Below are 20,860 nucleotides of genomic sequence, written 5' to 3' on the forward strand. Positions count from 1 at the left end.
ATTTCGATGCAGTTACTATATCGTTACACCCCTAATAGATACCTTTATTATCCCACAGGGGAAAATCTGTTGCCCAGAGGCAGGGCCGGATCTACAATATGGGCACTTTGGGCACGTGCCCAGGGGCCCTTGGCATCAGGGGGCCCTCCAAGGTGTAAAAAAAAGAAAGAAAACTTCCAGCCATTTAGTTATCTAATGTGAATGAAATACATTAAATGATGCCCCCAACCCCCCGATTTTGTATGTTTTATTGTTGAGAATGCTGCTGCTAGTGCGATTGTGGGGGGAAGGATATGGCTTGTTTTGACCATGTAGTAAGTAGTACTATGATAGTACATTGTTATTTATTTTGATTGTCAGTGGCCACACTGCCACTGTTTCTTAACTCAGACTGATATTGTCTTAAGTGTGTTAACTGGCTGCTGATATCGTTAAGCTACTTTTTAAAATGCTGAAAACAGTTAGTCTGGAGCCATGTAGCACTTACGCAGAGGGGGGCCCTTGGAGCTTCAGTGCCCAGGGGCCCTCAGAGGTGTTAATCCTGGCCTGCCCAGAGGCAGCACAGCAGTATAAGGTTACAAGTTACAAAGAAGTAAGAAAAAGAAAAAAAGTAGTGTTGTGTACAGTCAAAAAAAGCAAGGTACAATAAAAAGAAGAATATAAACATAAAGTGTCAAAAAGCTGTCACAAAAAAGAAGAATATACATAAAGTGTCCACGAAGCATTCAACGTTCATAAGTGTCATGTCACACACAAATAGCAATACTCAAAGCACAACTTAACAATGCAGTGCCAAACAAAAGTGCCACGCGCTTTGAGCTTGTAGATTGGCTAGTCTCAGTGAAGAGATGTAGGGCCCCATGCCTTACCAATTTTTACCATTTTGAAAAGCATTTTTAAATCATTCAAATAGCTGGTCTACAAGCTCACAACGTGTCAATGTAGATCGGCTATTCAAGTATGTTTTTCAAAATAGTATAAAAAGGCACAGAAGTTTAGGGATAAGGGGTAAGGCATGGATGGAAATATAGCTGATAGTGTACCTGGGTACACTACCAGTCCCCTGGGTCCCCCAGGGTCCCAGTCCCCTGGGTCCCAGTCCCCCAGGTTAACTGAATGTAATATACTGTAAGGTTTAAATGGTTAAAACCTGGTACTGCGTCCGAACTTCCAGACTTTGTTCAGCTGGGGAGGCAATAACTGCAAAATGAGATGTTCTGATCATCAATAGAAAGTTCGTCCAGTGTGATTGGTCAGAAGTTGGTCAGTCGACGTTCAAGTTGGGTGCGATATACAGCACAAGGCTTCATTCCGCCAGCAGTGAAAGCAGTGATAGTTTTAAAGAGACGTTGGCTGAGGAGAGGTAGTAGTCTCACGAGCGAGCCAACCTCCAGGAGATGCAAACACCTCTGAAATCCCTGGCTTAGTGACCATGCATAAAACCCAACCTGTTGCAAGAACTCCATACCGCCATGACAGAGTGTCGGACAGTGGTGTAAAGTAACTAAGTACATTTACTCAAGAACTGTACTTAAGTAAAATTTTGAGTTAGTTTTACTTTACTCGAGTATTTCCAATTTTCAGTACTTTTACTTCTACTCCACTACATCTCAGAGGCAAATATTATAATTTTACTCCACAATTAGTTACTTTATAGATTTAGATTATTATTACAAAACATACATTACCCATTTCAGCCATATAGTATATACATTTCAACCATTTGAAAATAGCCCATCTACAAGCTCACGATTGTGAACTTGTAGATATGCTATTTTCAAAAGATTTCTATACATTTCATACATTTGAAAACTTGTGAAATGGGACATTCTGCATATACTTTCTACTTTTGATGCCAATACATTTGCACTTTTACTCAAGTACATTTTTCTGGTGAAGAATGTGAATACTTTTTTCACCACAGAGTGTCAGAGGGAGCAAAGCTTCAGGAGCTGGAGCGACCAACAGAGTGAGCCGCGGTATTCCTGGCAGCCTGGCAGGTTCATTGAGCAAATCACGATTGGGCAGGGTCTGCCGTTCAGAACTCACACGGGTTTGTGGCAGTATATACTGTATAATAGGCTACTTTCGTCCTTTCTGAACTTGCTTCGTATAGGCGAGCCGAAAAAAGTATACAAGCCCCTTAAAGGTATATTCAGTGATTGTATTTCATTCAAATAAAAATATAATTGGTACATTTTCCATTCATTCTCCTCACTAGAATGTGTGCTGACCATATAAGGACTTCCACCATGGCCCGTGGCCAGCCAGTCCAATCAGGGTAGAGTATGGCCGTAGTTATGTTATGATGTTTAGTTATAATGGTCAAAATAAAATTTTTGAGAACCACAGTCGCTCTGAATTAAGAATGTCTGCTAAATGAGATTGTAAACTACTGAACTCATAAAATGCAACATTGCCACAGTCTCGTAGTAAATCAGTATCATACATATCCTGAAGCTGGAGACGTAGCGATATTCAGTGATTGGGTCTAATGATCAAAACGAGAACATTATAATGGTGTAAAAAATCTATAAAAAACTAAACATTTCCACGCTGTAAGACCAGTAAGGGACAAGATGACCCCCGGCCACTTTCATTATCACTGAATACACCTTTAAGAATGGTCCATGTTTACAACGGGCCGTTTGAAGCGGAAGAAGCGGCATCGCTTTGTTTATGTTCCCCCCCGTTTGTTTCCCCAATCCCTATTAAAATGCTCGAGTAGCCTAGTGTAGTCTTGCCAGTCGCTACGAGTTTGACTAAAAGATGCATATACCAAACAAATTTTCCAAAAGCAAAACTACCGCCGCTGCGCCGCATCAAGGGGTTTATTACGTAGTTCCTAAAAGTATGTCCTTGAGCGCAGGGGAATTATTTTGTGTTAAAACTGAATCCGGTTTGATCTTTCCGGCCAAATTGCAGTCCTTTGAGAACTACAACATGGCATAAAGTGTTTCCGCTCCCGACCAGATCAAACCCCGAAAAGTGAAGCGATCTCAGACTACGTTTGTCCCAGTCAGAGCATGTATATAGGTGGTGTTTTTATTATTGTGTGCATGTGCATGTTTGTCTCCAGAGATAGTGAGTGTGAGCATGAGTGTGTACGAGAGAGAGAAGTCCATATCGTTGCACACACAGACCTATTTTTGTTTCATGTACAGTATGATCTCACTTAAACTGTCAATCTTTCGTTTTATATTTATATTAAATTCATATATTTTTGACAGGTGATTTAGAATGTTTCACGTAGTGCTGCCCAGGCAACTGACTGACCACATCAAACTCAGGTCAAATATTCCATACAAATATTATATTGATATCATGACACACAGAATCCAATTCCTGTGAATCTCAAGAAGAAACATTATTTCATTAATAAAGGGATTGAGGGATTAAACTATTTCAACCTGGCGGTCATTAGACAGAAATGTAACAAGCAGTACAAGCTCACAAGTTTGTTATGTTCTTGTAGATCAACTATTTTCGCTGTGTGACATGTTGTATGTAGAAGTATAAAATAGAGCTTATAAATGAAAAACTACAAAAACTAAGAAATGAAGTCTTGCCAATCATTATTGGATTGTAATTCCTGATAGTATACGATACAGTCACCGTATAGTATACTGCACAAACTCAAGCAGGTAAAAAAAGAAAACACAAGCAGGTGTGTGTGTGTGTGTGTGTGTGTGTGTGTGTGTGTGTGTGTGTGTGTGTGTGTGTGTGTGTGTGTGTGTGTGTGTGTGTGTGTGTGTGTGTGCATGCATGCATGCATGCATGTATATGTGTGTGTGTGTGTGTGTGTGTGTGTGTGTGTGTGTGTGTGTGTGTGTGTGTGTGTGTGTGTGTGTGTGTGTGTGTGCATGCATGCATGCATGCATGTATATATATATAGGGCTACAAGCAAACGTTCAGGGATTCGAACGTTCGTTCGTTACGTTGGCAATCGAAGTTCTAAATTAATGGGTTCAGGTTTTTTTATTTTATTTTTTTTACACGAAAAATAATTAGCAGAATGTGATAGGCCTATTCAGAATATCACAGTAGTAGAGATAGCCAAATACGAAATAAGTTACGCCTACCGGTAATGGTGACCGTTAAAGTAGTTTTAAAATGCGACAGAACAGCTTGGAGCGATCAAGGACCGTCCTCCGCTCCAATTCCGCTCCTGTTGGGACCGCGAACCAGCCTCGCAGACACGCTTGATGACAGTGAGAGTGAGAGCACTCTGAGCTGGGCAGAGACTGACTTGTTTGTGCTCCGAACAGCGAACACCCATCCACGCACCCAAAGATTAAATAGCCTTTCTCCTAAGCATGAGCAAAGATGGATTTCATTGCAAACCCCTAAAGGATCTAAAATGTGATTTCTGGGGTTGTTACATCGAGACCAGTTCAGCCCGAACGCGACACGCTCCGACGCAGTCACCAAGTCTAATCATCATCCGTGCAACTCCGCCATACATTGAGCCTGTTCGTCAACAAACAGCGCAACATTTTCTCAGATTGGATTGGATTTTCCAAGTGTTAGCCTACGTGTTAATGCGGTCACACATCATGACATCAACGCGTTTTCAATGGATAAAACAGCGCATTTAACACATTTCCTACACTGTTTTAGCTGGTTAAAGGTACAGTACGTTCGATGGTTCGATGGTCCAAATGTTTGGTTTTTATTCAATTCATTAAAACTCGAAGGTGTTTTAATTTAATGTTTTAAGGCGGTCCGTTCGGAAAATCCCCCCCGAAGTTCAAATCCCTAAAACAGGGCTAGATTACAGCCCTATATATATATATATATATATATATATATACACAGTACACATACACATACACATGTGACAACATATACGTATAGTATAGGGCCTAGTATACTGTATATAGTATGAATATAGTACAGAGCTGACAACTAAGTATTGGTATAGAGGGTTTCATTGGCTATTGTGTACTTTGAAACAATGCAATTAAAAATCAAGTTCATGGGGTGAAGAAATAAACTGAATTTGTGTACTCTTTTATTAGCGGGGGCCCCAACTCATGACATAATGTTCCAGTGCTCCAGTTTCATGAGGTATTGAATGGTGTTACCGTAATAGTGAAAAAGAGGAAAAGGGGAAAACAATGTTGAAAGCCAATGTCTGCAGTTTGGTTTCATGGAAAGGATGTGACAGCATAAGACAGGAAACAGTGACTAAGCAAAATGTCTGTTTTTCAGCCTCCAGACTCGGAACAGTTTTGAATAGTCACGCTCTGGATTCACACGTAAACACTGCCAGTAATAGACTTGAAAACACTTCAACCGCAAAGAAATAAACATTTTGGACAGATCGCAGACGAGGTACACCAACAAGGACAGGATCTGGGCCAGTTTTTCAGTCTGGCATAATTTCCTTTGAGAATCCTTCAAAAAAGACCAAAATACAAATAAAAACTATATGAATATGATGTTATGCAAAATCATTCATATTTTGTATTTGACCTTGTGTAACTGACACATAATGATAGTTTTTATGCCATTACCATACTAATAATAGAGTTTATGTTCCCTAAACCCATTCCCTAAATCCATTTCATGCATGCATGTAGAATCAACATGTGACAAGGTCCCCAATATACTTCATGAAAGGAACACAAAAAACATACAGCAAAGCAAAGAAATTCTAAATAAAACAACCATATTAAAAACATCAGGTTAAAGGAATATAAAACACCCTGGCCAACACTCAACACATCCTAGACAATTCTCCCTCCTGGCACCCAAGCTGTGGAATAAACTCCTCTTTGCAGTCAGAATTGCAGACTCACTCCCCATTTTCCTCAGTAGTCTGAATACTCACCTCTTAAAAGGACGGTTTCAACCTACACTCATATAATCTATATACAAGATGCCACCCTTTCTGTCTACTCACTCTGTGTCTGAGAACACGGCTGAGGACAGCTCAGTGAAATCATTGCTAGGCAGGTTTGATGTTTTTTTTTTTTTTTTTTTTTTACTTTTTATTAAGGCAAGAACGATGGCTTCTATTTCAGCTTGCTAACTTTCCAAAAAAAGAATCAGCTTGGAATCCCCAAATGATGTCACTGGTAGGTACTGTAGGTTTCTGAACTGTCCAAAGCCATCTATGTGACATGACACAGAATGAAATTGTACCAATTATACTGTATGAACATATAAGGTTCAAAATGGGTGCTCCTTTAAGACTCCACCTCACACCCTAGCACTCCTCATTCCTTGTATCACTTCTTGCTGCCTATTTTGATAGATGATAATTATGCTGGGCAGATAGGCTATTGGTTTATTGTTCGGATGTTTTTATATTTAGATTATTTTTTGCTGGACCACAAATGTAAATATTATTATTCAGATAGCGATGCGATACAAGGGTGAGGTCTAGCCAACACCAACTCAGAACTCCTAAATCACTGCCCTCCACACTCTCCTCTATCTAACATCAGGGTCTTGAGCTCTGCAGTGTTGTTAGCTAAGCTGTCGCACAGTAGACTACTGTAGGTAATGTGCTTCTTGCCCTTTCCTGGCTTTGCCCTGGGTTGGCTCCCATAGTGTCAAGATTTCTTGCCTCTAGTCCCGGGGTGCCTGACGCAGTGCCCTGCCAGCCTCATCCTTCTCTCTCTGACTTTGTCTGTGACCCCTGGTAGGTCCCTGTATAGAGGACCACATTGTTGATGCGTAGACTCCATCCAGGGCCCTTTCCTATTGTGCTGTGAAGAACCATGTCTCAACCCCATACAACAGTACTGACTTCACTGTAGCTACAACAGCTGCCACTTGAGGACTTCTCCTATGTCTGATTTCCACACTCTTCTCATCCCGTGCAAGGTATTCCAGGCAAGTGCCATCCGGACCTCCGGATTACAGATAGCAAGTTGTTTAGACAGATGCTAGGTTTGATGTTCATAATGGTATCCTAATTTCTTTGAAGAACTTTATTGTTTTCTTTTCTCTAATGAAATGACTATGTATGTACCCCTTTGTTTGTTGACTAGGGTTCACACACACACACACACACTCACACTCACACTCACACTCACACACACACACACATTATAGACTGCGGTCTAACCCGGGAGTGATGTAAAGACTCAGTTTTCCATGATCCATCGGAAGATGACGTCATCCAGAAATCCTTTTGTCCGCCCAGACCAGGGGTCTGCCATCTTAAATGTATGTATGTTTAAATGTAAACATATTTGAGCTTATAATAAAGGCAACACAGACTATTTGTATATTAGCCTATCAAATTAGATTCAAATACATGTAAATGAGTATTCATGTTTTTGTCAAAATATTCCCCGCAACAGGATCACTTTGGAGAGCATGGTACACCACTTGATTCTGCAGTGCGCTATTTGGTGCTTTGAGTTTTATTTCCATTACAATAACTTTTTTGTTGTTTGATTTGTTGATTTGACTTCTCACAGCAGATCAAACATAGATAAACCAGCAGCATTGGCAGTGAAAACAAACTATTACATTCCCTGTTTTCCACAGCTATCTTTCTTTTTTTGCAGTTGGAATCCATAGTGTAGCAATGAATCACCCCGGTTTGTTAATAAACGTGTCGTAGACTATTTTTACAGGAATGTCGGAAACTTTTTCCTATTCTACTATTCTACACATTTTTACAATATTGGAGCACGTAAGAATGTATATTTCCTATATAACAATAAATTAAAAATTAAACATTGTTAATTTCCATAATAATGTTTTGTAAAGCTACAGGGAGCCACTAGCCTTACATTAAGACGCATTCTGCCGAGACTTCCGCATTGTGACGTTGGGCCGACGGCAGAAGCGTCTTACCGACTTGTCAGACAGTTCGGGGGGGATGGTCCGCAGAACTGCAATAGCGGCTCTACACATGCACAAATGCGAAATATAGCACTCCGTAGAAGTTCAGCAAAATGTATGCGACTTCTTTGGAAGCCTTGTTTAATGTATTAGTCCGTATTTTTCAATAAAATAGTTTTTACCAAATGTGGGTCGGAGTGTCACTCGTTTGGTTAAACATGGCTGCACTTATCACGTGACGTTGATCGAGTCCCCCATTTGCTTATACAAGGACATGACGTACGGAAGAATGCACAATAATGCTTCCCAGCCACCAACAAGCGCTGTTGCAACTAACATTGCAGCAAACGAGGAAAAGCAGTACACTTGGTAAAAACTCTTTTGCGGTGGTCACACCGTCTCCTATACATGGCCGTGTGTGTGGGTATGCGTCCGTCCGTGTCTGTATGTAGCCTGTGTCTGTACGTAGCCTGCAGTACCTTTTCTGACCACACATGTTAAGGGAGGGGCGCTGTCGTTCAGGCCAGGCACACTCACACAGTGTGTGACGCGCGCGCACACACACACACACACACACACACACACACACACACACACACACACACACACACACACACACACACACACACACACACACACACACACACACACACACACACACACACACACACACACACACACACACACACATGCAGCCTCCACCGCTCAGTTCACACAAGTGTGATTTTTTATTTAAAAATACGGACTAATACATTAAACAAGGCTTCCTTTGCAGAACCGTGGATTCTTCACAGCTACGCTAGACATGCTTCTTTGCGTACCATCAGGGTTAAAGCCCACACACAGCCATGGAAGAATTCGGATATCCGTGAATCAATGAAACTCGAGACAAAAAATACTCTGAGAAACGTAAATGTAATTACAAACTCAAAAAGGCCCCAACAAACACCTTGAAGCCCAACTCCAAATAGTCAGTATAGAGGCCAAACACCTAAGAAACCGGACAACCTCTTTAGTCAATTCCGCCAAAAATAACTACATTGACGATAAAGTCGAGGAAAACATTCCAAAAACCACAAAAGCTATGGAAGCTATAAGCCCAACTAGGCTGCGGCTCCAAACTCAGATCGATTACCAACAACATACAGTATATATCAAAACTGACAATCACTGACAATCGTGATGTAGCCATCAATCAATCAATCAATCAATCTTTATTTGTATAGCACATTTACTACAGCAAAGCTGACCAAAGTGCTGAACATAGTTAAAAACATCACAAAAACAAAGCAAAAATTGTCAAAAACATCACAAAAACAAAAGCTATATACAGTCAAAGGCAATGGAGAAAAAATGTGTTTTAAGTAAAGATTTAAAAACACCTATCGATTGAGCCGATCTAATAGAGAGGGGCAGCAAATTCCAGAGCGTAGGGCCCGCTGCTGCGAAAGCATGGTCTCCCCTGCTCCTCTTATTGGTGGAAAGGGGCACCAGCAGCATCTTATCTGCGGACCTTAGGGTCCTGGCTGGGACGTAGAGGTGAATTAAATCTGAGAGGTAAGTAGGTGCCAGGCCATGAAGGGATTTAAAAACGAATAAAAGGACTTTAAAATCTATTCTAAATCTAACAGGGAGCCAATGTAATGAAGCAAGGACAGGAGTAATATGGTCACGTTTTTTGGTATTGGTGAGGAGGCGGGCTGCTGCATTCTGGATGAGTTGTAGACGCTTGAGAGAGGCCTGGTCGATGCCGGTGTACAGTGAGTTACAATAGTCTAGTCTGGAAGAAATAAAAGCATGGATGACCATCTCCAGCTGTTTAGGGGGAAGGTAGGGTTTGACCTTGGATAATGTTCTCAGTTGGAAAAAGCTGGCTTTCACTACAGAGCTAATATGTTTATCAAATTTAAAATCACTGTCCAGGATAACACCAAGGTTTCTGGCGGAGGAGCGTATGTTAGAGTTAAAAGAGCCTAGGGAGTCAGAGGGTAGGGTGGGATGGTGGTCAAAGATTATGATTTCGGTTTTGTTTTCATTGAGAGTGAGGAAGTTTGCGTGCATCCAGGTCTTGACATCATGAATACAATTGAATACAATAGGTGTTTTAAAACTGAACACCTACTTCGGTGTTTAGGAACACACAAGCCTTTGTGTATTCCTTTTCATATTTCTCTGCTAAAAAAGTTGAGCTCTTAGAAATGGGTGTGTGAGACAGACTTCCAAACCATGTCAGTAGGCTTTGTAGTATACATTAAGTATTTTTTGTATCTACTGTACATGTCTGTGTCTATTTAGAATGAGCACAACAACAATGACATGTGATACTAAAATGATTTGTCATCCATCTTTCTTTACCATTTTTTGTTATTCCTTAGTCCTTTGTGAGATATCTGTTATTTGAAAAGTTGTTTCATTTAACTTGTGTATCAGCTTGCACTGTATTGCATCGAATCGAATCGCATGGAATCGCATCAAATTCCACAAAATCGAATAACAGCGAATCGAATCGCATCGAATCGTTCTGTATGTAAGATTTATCATCTCTGAATCGAATCGTAGCCCATGTATCGGATACATACATATCGTCTTTGAAGAGACAGATACACACCCTTAGTAAATACAATAGGAAAAAGCCTTGGCAGTAATCTACATTAGTTATGGCAAAACTATGCAATCAAAGTGTTAAAACAGCTACAGGGGAACCTGGGAAGTGCACAGTTAAATTAGGAGAAAAAAAGAAAAACAGTTAAAAGGATAAACTGATTTCTCAATGTTTGGATAAAGACATAATGGCGTACGGAGGGAGGGAAGACAACGTGTGCAGAATCTTTTTTAGACCATTTTGAAAAAGACATCTGGAGCACAACGGATCTCTGCACACTTAAGAAGTGTATCCAAGATGGCTTCTAAGAATGTGTGAGCGGAGCAGCAGACTGGACTGCTACCAATTGAATCCAGACGTCAGTTCCTGACACACTCCGACACATTGATGGACGTACATAAACAAATGGGAGAACCATTTTGGCAGTCGACCAACCCCTGGCTTCACCCACTCCTCCGGCGATTACAAACACACTGCACTAGTCAGTTGGTGTACACAACACAGTTCAGCGTGGATATACAGTACAGATATACTGACTAAAAGGTTTTGAACTCTGAATTAGAAAAAGGGGAGTTGAAGATGATGAGGGAGACAGACAGTCTAACCGGAGTTGGATGATTTACCGTCCAGACATAAGGGATGCATCTGTCTTAGCCAACCTTTCTACACTTAACCCTATATACTATGGTGTAAGATGAATAGCCAAAATCGGCGATCTGCAAGGTATCTATGACATTTCTGACATTATTTGAAAATAACGGCAAGCCCAAAATATGGAAGGCCGTTGGATAAAGACTCACACCTGCCTTTGAGGACAGCGGAAAGAAAAGCTTAGTGGTTGCGTCAAAGTGTTATGTAAGTATTTTCTGGCCATCTCATAACCTTACTGTCACATTTTCCGAGGCCTTGTTTACTGCAGCTGAATTCATTCAGCAGACATAATACAGCCACAGTCTGCAACTTTGGTGGTGTTGGAAGGGGATGTTGGTAGTAGGATGCATGCATGGTTTTACCTGTTAGCATGAGCAGAAGGTAAAAAAAGGAAGGGGATTCTTTGTGGATAAAAATAGGGAAGGGGTTGTGTGAGAATACCACCAACAGGTAGGCTATGCATGCGTGTGTTGACCACAGAGGGTAAAACAGGTTTCCAACATGCATTGTCACCAGAGAATGTTAGAGAAGCAGGGGCTGAAATTTCTGAAAGGGCACTTTTGGAGAAAATATCGAAAATAGACGATCTCTAAGCATGGAGGTCAGCTATTTTCAGTGCGTCACCAAACTAAGGATAATCAAGCCAATACTGGAGATGTGGCGTACCGTACGCCATGGATTTCTACAGAAAGGGGAATTCTTTCAACATAAGATGCAGCATTCAAGTTCAGGAGAGTTTGGAAAAGGCAATTCTCTTGAATGTTGCATTCAGGTATGGCATGGAAAGGGGGGGGGGCATTTGCATTACTTTCACGATAGTAAAAACAGCATTCATGGTCTGGAGAGGGCACATTTTACAGTCGGGTAAAAGGGCAGGGGCTCGAGCCCCCTTTGATGTCCATGTGTGCACGTGCCTGACTGTCACCCTACTGCACCTGCTCCTCGTTACCAGCACGTCACAAGTCTGTGGACGATGCTCCTCGATCGCTCGCTTTGATGAAACCTACTGTTTATACGACAGTCTGCCTCACTGCTGCTGTTGTTGAAGAAACCTCCCACCCATTTACTCTGACCACCACCACCACCCCTTCCTCACACACCCCCCTTTTCTTTTTCCTATTCTCTCTCACTTCCACTCCCTCTCCCTCTCCCTCTGTCTTTTTCTCCAGAGACTACTGGGGTTTTGTGTACCACGGCGTTCCACCTGAAAAGAGAGAGCCACAGGTAAGTTTGCATATTATGCAGCAGTGGATTTGTAATTTCCTGTATGATTACCCCAGCTTTACTTTAACTTTTTCCGGTCGAGATTAACGCTGCTAGGCTCCAGGGAAGTGGCGGGGAGACAGGGCTTAGAGCGTTCAGTTGAAATAGAAGCAAAAGAGAGTGATGCTGCATTACTTAAACGTCTGACGATTTGCATGCTGATGTAGGAAAATTCAGATTTAATGGACTTCTTATGTCTGCACTGACTTGACTCTGCTCACAATAGAATATTGGATAGACTGATCTGATATGCCAGGTGACTCAAAAGTCTGAGTGTGTTTAAATGTGTCATTATTGTACGTTATTTCATACTGTAGTGGTCTAGTGACATTGTCTGTAGATCGTCTGTAGACCATCTTGCATACTCTATGGCGTTAAACGGTTATGTCATATTGGTATATATGCGTTGTGTACAGCGTTTATCCTGCATACTGTATGGTGTTAAACGGTTAAACTTTTAGTATCACTTTGACTTGGCTGCATTTTTCAGACACCCAACCAAGGAATGATCTGTCGAGACTGAGGTGCATATTATGCACCTCAGATGGTTTAAACATCTGCAATGCATTACTGTTCATCTACACAGCTTCATGCGCAGAGAGAGTTTATAAGGCAAGTTGTGCTGTTTTGGACTACAGTATTCAGTGTGCTTGTTGTTTAAAGAGTGTAGGGTGCTGTCGAACGACACACAGTTGGAATCAAGGAATGAAGAGTTTGCCAACAGGTCGTCTGGCCTGTTGCCTGACATGAACTCACTGATGACTCTCAGCCTTATGCATAATTTTACATCTCAAATTTTTCTTAAACAGGCAGGTAGGAAGGAGCTGCATGTGCATAAAGGGTTTGAATAATTGGCAGGCTTGTAACATTGTGCAGTAAATTCCTGTGGGGTTGGCTATGTGACTGACACACAAAATTGTCAATACTTTCCATCTGAAATATTTGAGACTGTCGAATGTCTGATGAATTAAAATTGATCACTGTCTGTCTCCTTTTCTTCCCAGCAGACATGTATCCTCTCCATGTCCCCTTGCTGGCTGCATTAGTCGGCCTGGCTTTGTGCCAGTATGATTATGGCTATGACTACGAACCGGCCTCGCAACAATTGCCCTCGGCTCCCAATTGTAATCCGGAGTGTGACTGTCCATACAACTTCCCCACTGCCATGTACTGTGACAGCCGTAAGCTCACGTTTGTTCCCATTGTTCCTACGGGGATCAAGTACCTCTACCTGCAGAACAACCTGATCGAAGAGATCAAAGCAGGAGTGTTCGATAACGTCACCGCTGACCTCCGCTGGTTGGTGCTGGACAACAACCAAATCACCAACGCGAAAGTTGCCAAGGGCACCATTGACAAGCTAACCGGCCTGGAGAAACTGTTCTTCAGTAACAACCAGCTCACAGAGCCTGTCATCCCTCCCTCGAAGGCCCTCGATGAGCTGAAGATTATGCATAACCAGCTCAAAAAATTCCCCTCTGGTCTCCTGAGTGATAAAGAGAACTTGACCTCTGTTAACCTCCAGTTCAATGAGCTGACGTCAGACGCCATCGGGGGGGCATTCAAGGGGCTCAAAAAGCTCATATCTTTGGACATGAGCCATAACAAGCTGAAAAAGCTGCCCGCTGGCGTTCCCAGTTCACTGGAGATCCTCTATGCCGACTACAATGACATCGACAGCATCGGAGCGGGCTACCTGAACAAACTGCCGAACCTGCAGTACCTGAGGGTCTCCCATAACAAGTTGGCGGACGGAGGCATCCCTGCCGGTGTCTTCAACGTGTCGACGCTGATCGAATTGGACTTGAGCTTCAACAAGCTGCAGACCATCCCTGAGATCAACGAACAGTTGGAGCAGTACTACCTCCAGGCCAACGAGATCAACAGTAAGCAGCCATTGTGTCCATCTTTGTTTACACTAAACAATAACTGCAGATGAATCGATCAAGAGCCTGCTATGACCAAATGTATTACTTTGTTCATATTTTCTGTACAATGTGTAAAAGATGATTAGGTAGAGAGTCTGCCTGGGAAACAGAAGGTCACAAGTTCAATGTGTAGAATGTCCCTGTGCAATACACTAATGTGGAGATCGGAGACTCCATGGTGCTTCTGGCGTGGCCAGACACTTCATGAACACAGTTTGGTTATGGGAAGTCAGCAGGGAAGGGCATTCTGTGTCGCTACACTACTGACTCCTACAGGTGAGAGGAATAGTGGGTTTCCATGCTTGTACACCTGGTGAAACTCCATCCTGTCAGATGAAAGTAACTGGGGACTCCATGTGTATCGTAGGAGACACGTGGTTACCACACCCTCCTCCACATGAGCAACTGTAGGGGTTATAAGTTCCAGGGACTAGGTATATACTGTTCGTGGGAGGACTAGAGCTCCGAAGTCTGACGTAATTTACACATCCTACCTGGGTCGTGTTTTTTTCCCCCATTCTGAATTCCCATAGACTTTTTTTTATATCACGTCAAATAAGAACTGTGTTCCAAAACTAAACAAATGATCCCGGCGGTTTGACAGCGAGAAAGCGCTAATGTTACTGCCGACTAATTAGTTACATTTTTTCCAGAAACATACTGTGTCAAATATGAGTGACTCAAGGTGGTTGCACACTGCTGCGTTTTTCGGGCCGAATATCGGAGTGAATTTCGGAGCGTGTGAATAAAAAAATCAACCTCACGTTATGTCAGTCACGTTTGCACACTGCCACCCATTTCGCGCACCACTCGGTCCCTTGCTCTCTCTATCTCTCTCTCTCTCCTTGCCCTGAAAAACGCATTTCGCAACGAAAAACGCAGCAGTGTGCAACCAGCTTTACTATTGTAATCGATACAGAGCAACCTCCCCGACAATATCGCAGAGACAGTTTGTCACAATGCTTATATGAGACAATTTTCAGATGAACCAATGCTATTCTTTATAGAGAAAAGCTTCTGCAACCCAGGGGATGAACGATTGGCGTCAGGACTTCGGTATTACAGTATATTGGCAATGACTAAATTGGGGAGGAAATGAAAAGAAAACAAATGTGCTAATAAGTGCAGATAAGTAACACATTTGCTTCAATTGTTTAATCAAATTACTTTCCAATCATTTGTTTTGCTCATTGCAGAGTTTGACCTGACCAGTTTCTGCAAGTTCAGTGGACCTGTCAACTATTCCCGCCTCAAGCACTTACGTCTGGATGCTAACAATGTCACAGCGAGCAACATGCCTCCTGACACGGCCAACTGCCTGCGCCAAGCTTCGGACATCATGTTTGAATGAGCACATCCTTCAGCCCCACGTCAGCATGGTCCTCAATCTTCTGACACATAGCACAGTCCAACGCTGGGGACTTGGATGAGCCAATACCCTTTATTCCATATTACTTTCATGTCCTCATACTCTTTGTTGGCATGCAAAGTAGTATGCAATGTTAGGGTATTTGTTATGGGTATTGTGAGGGCCTGTAAGAATTTGAAGTCCACATTATAGATGTCACATTAATATACCTGCTCTGAGGCATAAATAATAAACAGCTTGACAATCATCAAGCTAACGAATCATTAAAATGTTTCTACATGTTAAATTGTATCTCATTTTATGTGTACAATACCCATATAGTATATTTCAAGTAGTTTTTGAGAAACTTAAGGGCTGTTTTTGTTGTTGTTTTTTGCCGGACGAAAACGGAAACGAAAAAAAAAAGAAACTCAAATGTTCTTTTTTATTAAATAGGAAACTCATGTTAAACATTCCAAAATGATTTGCTTTAAATCATGTTGAATATCGACAAATCTACTTGTGTTTCAGCCAAAGCTGTCTTTGTTTTATGTTTCAATGTTTTGCATATTTTTTAAGTTTACACTTCAGTTGCTGTGCAAAAGACCTGCAGGTAAGGAGAACGCTGTCCTCTGCTTTAGATGTATAGATTGAAATGGGAGAAAAGAGAACTTTAGTACTTTTTGGATCAAGCCAAGATTTTATACAACAATATAGAGCAATCATATTTTTAACTCTTTAAGGAATAACAAATGTTGTAAAGGAAAATACCAGTAATTATTTTCAATACCAGTAATTCTTTTCAATTCACACCAATGTCTATTGCTTAGACGATCTCATCCACTTCAGTGCTCATTTTTACTTAGTTGTGTGCCGTGTTGCGCTCTGAAAATAGCTGATCTACAAGTTCACAACACAATACACTGTGATGCGTTGAGCTTTACTGCACTTACCACATCTTTAAAAAATGCAAACGTAATGTGTTTATAAACACTTGTATAGTTGTTGTTTTGTAGTTGGCGATGACAGATGATGTCATTAGAAAGTGACCTCTACCTAAAAATCACCAAAACAAAAGCCTGGAATGGTAAACAAGCTGTGGTTTGTGTACAATAAAAAAGTTGTGCAAGAAGAAGAAAATCAACTGGTATTTCCTTGTTTGAATTTAAATGCTTCTCACACTGAATATCTCTGCTGAGCTGAATAATTTGAAAACAGAATTGAGTTTTGTTATCCTTTTTTTATAATATATATATTATGTAATACATATAGCTATTCACTGTTATGCACTCTGCTCAATTGTATACAACAGTTGCATTACTTGCATGCATCCAATGGCAACAATGTATGATAATAAACTACAGCTTTTGCAGTTATGGTGCGTTCTTGTTTGCCATATTTGATGTATGTCTTTTTCCACAATAATACCAACTCTGTCATTGTGCTTTAAGGCTGTAGCGATGTTTTGGTGAAATCTTTTCAGTATATCATGATTTCTCTTTTCACCTATGACTCAGTAATTGCTGGTGAATTTACTGTGAGGACATATATTACAGTTGAATAAAACTACATTTCCAACATTCTTGTACGACATCGCTTTTTAAGCCTGTACTCCAAAATATGGCTTCATTGTGCTGTGAGTTGTAGATTGTCTATTTTCAGGGGAGAGATTTGTTGTAGAGGGAGTCTGAGGGACCCCTGCGTAGTAAAGACCCCTGGGGGACTTAAGAGGTTATGAAGCTAAGGGCAGAGAACAACATCCAGCACAGGAATCAAAACTGTTAGCTACCTGATGCCCCCAGGATTCGATTATAGTGTTTTGTAAATTTCTTAAAGCTACAATCCATGTTTTATGATCTCTCCCTTCAGAGAGCACATTTTCAGTAGCACCCCTAAAATCTATTGAAATAATAATTTAAAATGTATGAAAACGTAACAAAAACCACAGAGCTATAGCTAACCAAATGACTGTTGTCCAGAATGTTTTGGTCTGCAGAAACCATCCTCTGTTTATCTGGGTTTAATCAGCCTCTACTTCAACCAACCACTACGACTGTTTACCATCATTCAGTATATTATTATGATAACACGGTGGCATGTGGCTCCCACTGGAGTGTGTTGGTGTTTCGAAATCACTTTGAATCAGATCCATGTCTCCTCCCTACTCTGGGGGACTGGACTGCATGGAGACTGTCATCATACGTGTATATAGGGTTTTAGTGGTCAAGTACAGTCATTTTGCTTTGATTTGTAAGACTAGAATAAAAGAGGGGTGGAAGGTTAACTATTCCCAATTTATAACCCGCCACATGACGGTGTCCCATACTGACAATAACGGATTGTTAAGGTAAAAACGTGTCAAGACATGAGTTTGTTCTTTTTGGCAAGCTACACGGTCATGCGACGGGAGCATTACATTGATCTTCAGAAGGTAGCTTTCATTCTCGTTTCCACAAGGCCTGTCAGTGTGTTTGCAATGTCAGACCTTGTGTCTGTACCAGGTTCCTCTCCTCCTTTGTGTTTCTCTATTCTGTGATACAGTGCTACAACATGTCTGCTTCATGAAGTAAGTCACACTGCTTCATATACAGCCTATAGTCTGCAGAACGAGACTGCTGGTCCTGGAGGGAAGCAGGGGATGTATGGTTTGGCTTAATACCACGGCTTTAGGATATTTTTTTCCACACAGATCCACACTTACATGTAGCATACATTCTATAATGTATGCTACAGTTCCAAGTTCCACGGTGTCAAAAAACGAATAACTTCTAACTCTTCCTCTAGAGCTGTGCTGAGGAGTTTCAGCTCTAGCCTATAATTTGTTTGTGAGGTTGTAATGCCTGTGGGTAACGAACACTCCCGCCTGTCAGATCAGTTACGAGCGATATGACTCTGCTGCTTCTCTTGGTTACCACCTACGGTCAAACATTTTTTTGAAATGTGGGTTGGGGGGGCCGCTCTCCATTCCAACATGCTGGAGAGCGTCCCCCGAATAACTGAGTGGAGGAACATAACAACAGCAGATGTATATGTAGGTGTATACAGCATGATGATACAATTAAGAAATTAACATCCGATCCCGATGTGTCTGTATAAAAATACTGATCAAGCCCAATTGACATCCATTTTGGATTAAAATGGCAAGAGGAAAAGTGACATTGAAAGAGGGTTATACAGCTATAAGCAGCTGTGTGAGTAACAGTTCTTAAGGCATGAGATTGATTAAGCAGACCAGGATTTATCAGAATAAGGATACATAAGCATGGGCACCGCAAGACGACCATCAATCCATGTAAGGAGAGGTACGATTCTTTGCAATGCTTAAGAATTCCTATTGAAAAGGAAAATTTTACTGCAGATAAGGGATGATCCAGCTATAGCTTATGAGATAGTTTGATGATCAAATTGGTGCAATTTCTGACACCAGCTGGAAGCTAACCCTTTACATGTTCCCCCTAAACCTGAAGATGGAGCTGAATCTGAACAAATGCCAAATGCTTAGCTGAGGGTTGAATAACTTTAGGAACTAATAAAAGCATGACTTCAGATCAATAGGTATACACTTGATAAATGAAACGAGCAAATATTTAATTAGAATAAGCAAACGATTAATCACAAACTGGCGATTATACTCCATTAGCAAATAGATTAGGAATAGGAGAGAACCCCAAAAGAAAGTGATAAATTATCAAAGAAGAAAGCATGCCTGTGAAAAGCTAGAAAGCAGAAATTTAGCATTTGCTTGCTAGGCCAAAGCAGAATTTTGGGGTACAAATAAGTTCAGTAGAAACTGTAACTAAAGTGCATTTCAATAATAAAAGGATATTTCACTTTCAAAATTGTGGGTCATCTTATCGTCTACTCAGGCCTTTGCGAACACCCCGGACAGTTTTTAAGTTGCTTGATTCAGTATTTAGATATTTGATATTAATGTTATCAGACACGCCCCTTTCCTATACAGACACATTTTAACTTCAAACTCCATTTCAACCATGATAAACTCATCGAAAACACCCGTTCTTGGTTCTTACCTTTTTGTTTTGAATCAAATCTAATTAATCTAACTTGTGCATGAAAGTCAATGAGTTAATACCCAATACCCATACGCATATTAATGGAATATTTCACTTTCAAAAACACATAGTCTAATAAAGTACTTTTTAAAAGAGAGTTACAGAGACCGTAAAAAATTAAACAATAGAATAAACATCATACAATGGCATCCACAAAATGCTTCCAAAGCTTAGGTACCCGGGCCGCAAAAGCCAGATCACCATGACGAGGCGTCGGAGGCGAGTCTGGAGAACAATTCCTACCTGAAGATCTAAGGCTGCAGACAGGCTCGTATGATACCAGCATAATTTGTGAAATGTAGCCAGGAGCCTGGCCTTGTAGGGCTTTAAAGGTCATCAGCAATATACCTTAAAACCAATCCTGAAATTAACTGGCAGCCAGTGGAGAGATGCCAGAATGGGTGTGATCAGGATATTTCCTGAACCTGTTTCCTGCAGGTTTAGCAGCTGAATTCTACACTAGTTAAAGACAGTCAATGGCTTTTTGAGCGGTGGTACACCGTGTATGTAACTATGTCACTATGTGTGCGTGTATGAGCAATTGAGCATAGGTATGTAGCCATACCGCTGGTGACCAAAATGGCACTGTTGCGTCTCACACACACACACACACACACACACACACACACACACACACACACACATGCATACACGCGCACGTGCACACACGCAAACACACACTTCAAACTTCATTTGAATTTTTTACTCTGCCCAGAGTACAGAGAGTTACATTAGTCCAAATGAGACGATATTAAAGTATGAATGACGTTTTCAAGATCTGCAAAAGACAGAAAGGACTTAACTTTGGCAATGTTTCTCAACTGGAAGATGGGAAAGACATCAGTAAAAAGGGTGGGAAATTGTGATCGAAAGTGAAAATTCAATGTCCATGAGGCTCGTGTATTAGTTTGATATAAAGAAAACCAGAAGAGCAACTCTTCCTCTGAGAATGTAAATGCAGGGCCGACGTGATCAAGCTGTCAGCGAGAACGGTCTGTTGACAACTACATAAAAAAGAGGGATCTTATAGTAGGGTTGCAGTGCATAAACCCCTCATTACAAAGATGAATACACATTTCAGACAGGGCAGTATCCCTGGCTTCCCAGGTGGGGGGGACATAATTGGACCGGCCCACGTTCAGTTCGGGATGGTGTGCGCGCACGTCTAGCGTGCACGAAGATTTGC

At 41.3% G+C, this 20,860-nt stretch overlaps 1 protein-coding gene across 1 annotated transcript; it reads left to right on the top strand.

Moving 5' to 3' along the window:
- Positions 1-13,334: 13,334 nt before the first annotated feature.
- lum (lumican) lies at positions 13,335-15,604 on the top strand (the record flags this gene model as incomplete). Its single annotated transcript, XM_080753959.1, has 2 exons — positions 13,335-14,211; positions 15,450-15,604. The coding sequence occupies 2 exons, from the start codon at positions 13,335-13,337 to the stop codon at positions 15,602-15,604; spliced, it is 1,032 nt and encodes a 343-aa protein (XP_080610085.1).
- Between the last annotated feature and the right edge of the window lie 5,256 nt (positions 15,605-20,860).

The sequence above is a fragment of the Nannobrachium achirus genome, assembly GCF_963921795.1.
Source record: "Nannobrachium achirus genome assembly, chromosome: 23".
NCBI lineage: Eukaryota > Metazoa > Chordata > Actinopteri > Myctophiformes > Myctophidae > Nannobrachium > Nannobrachium achirus.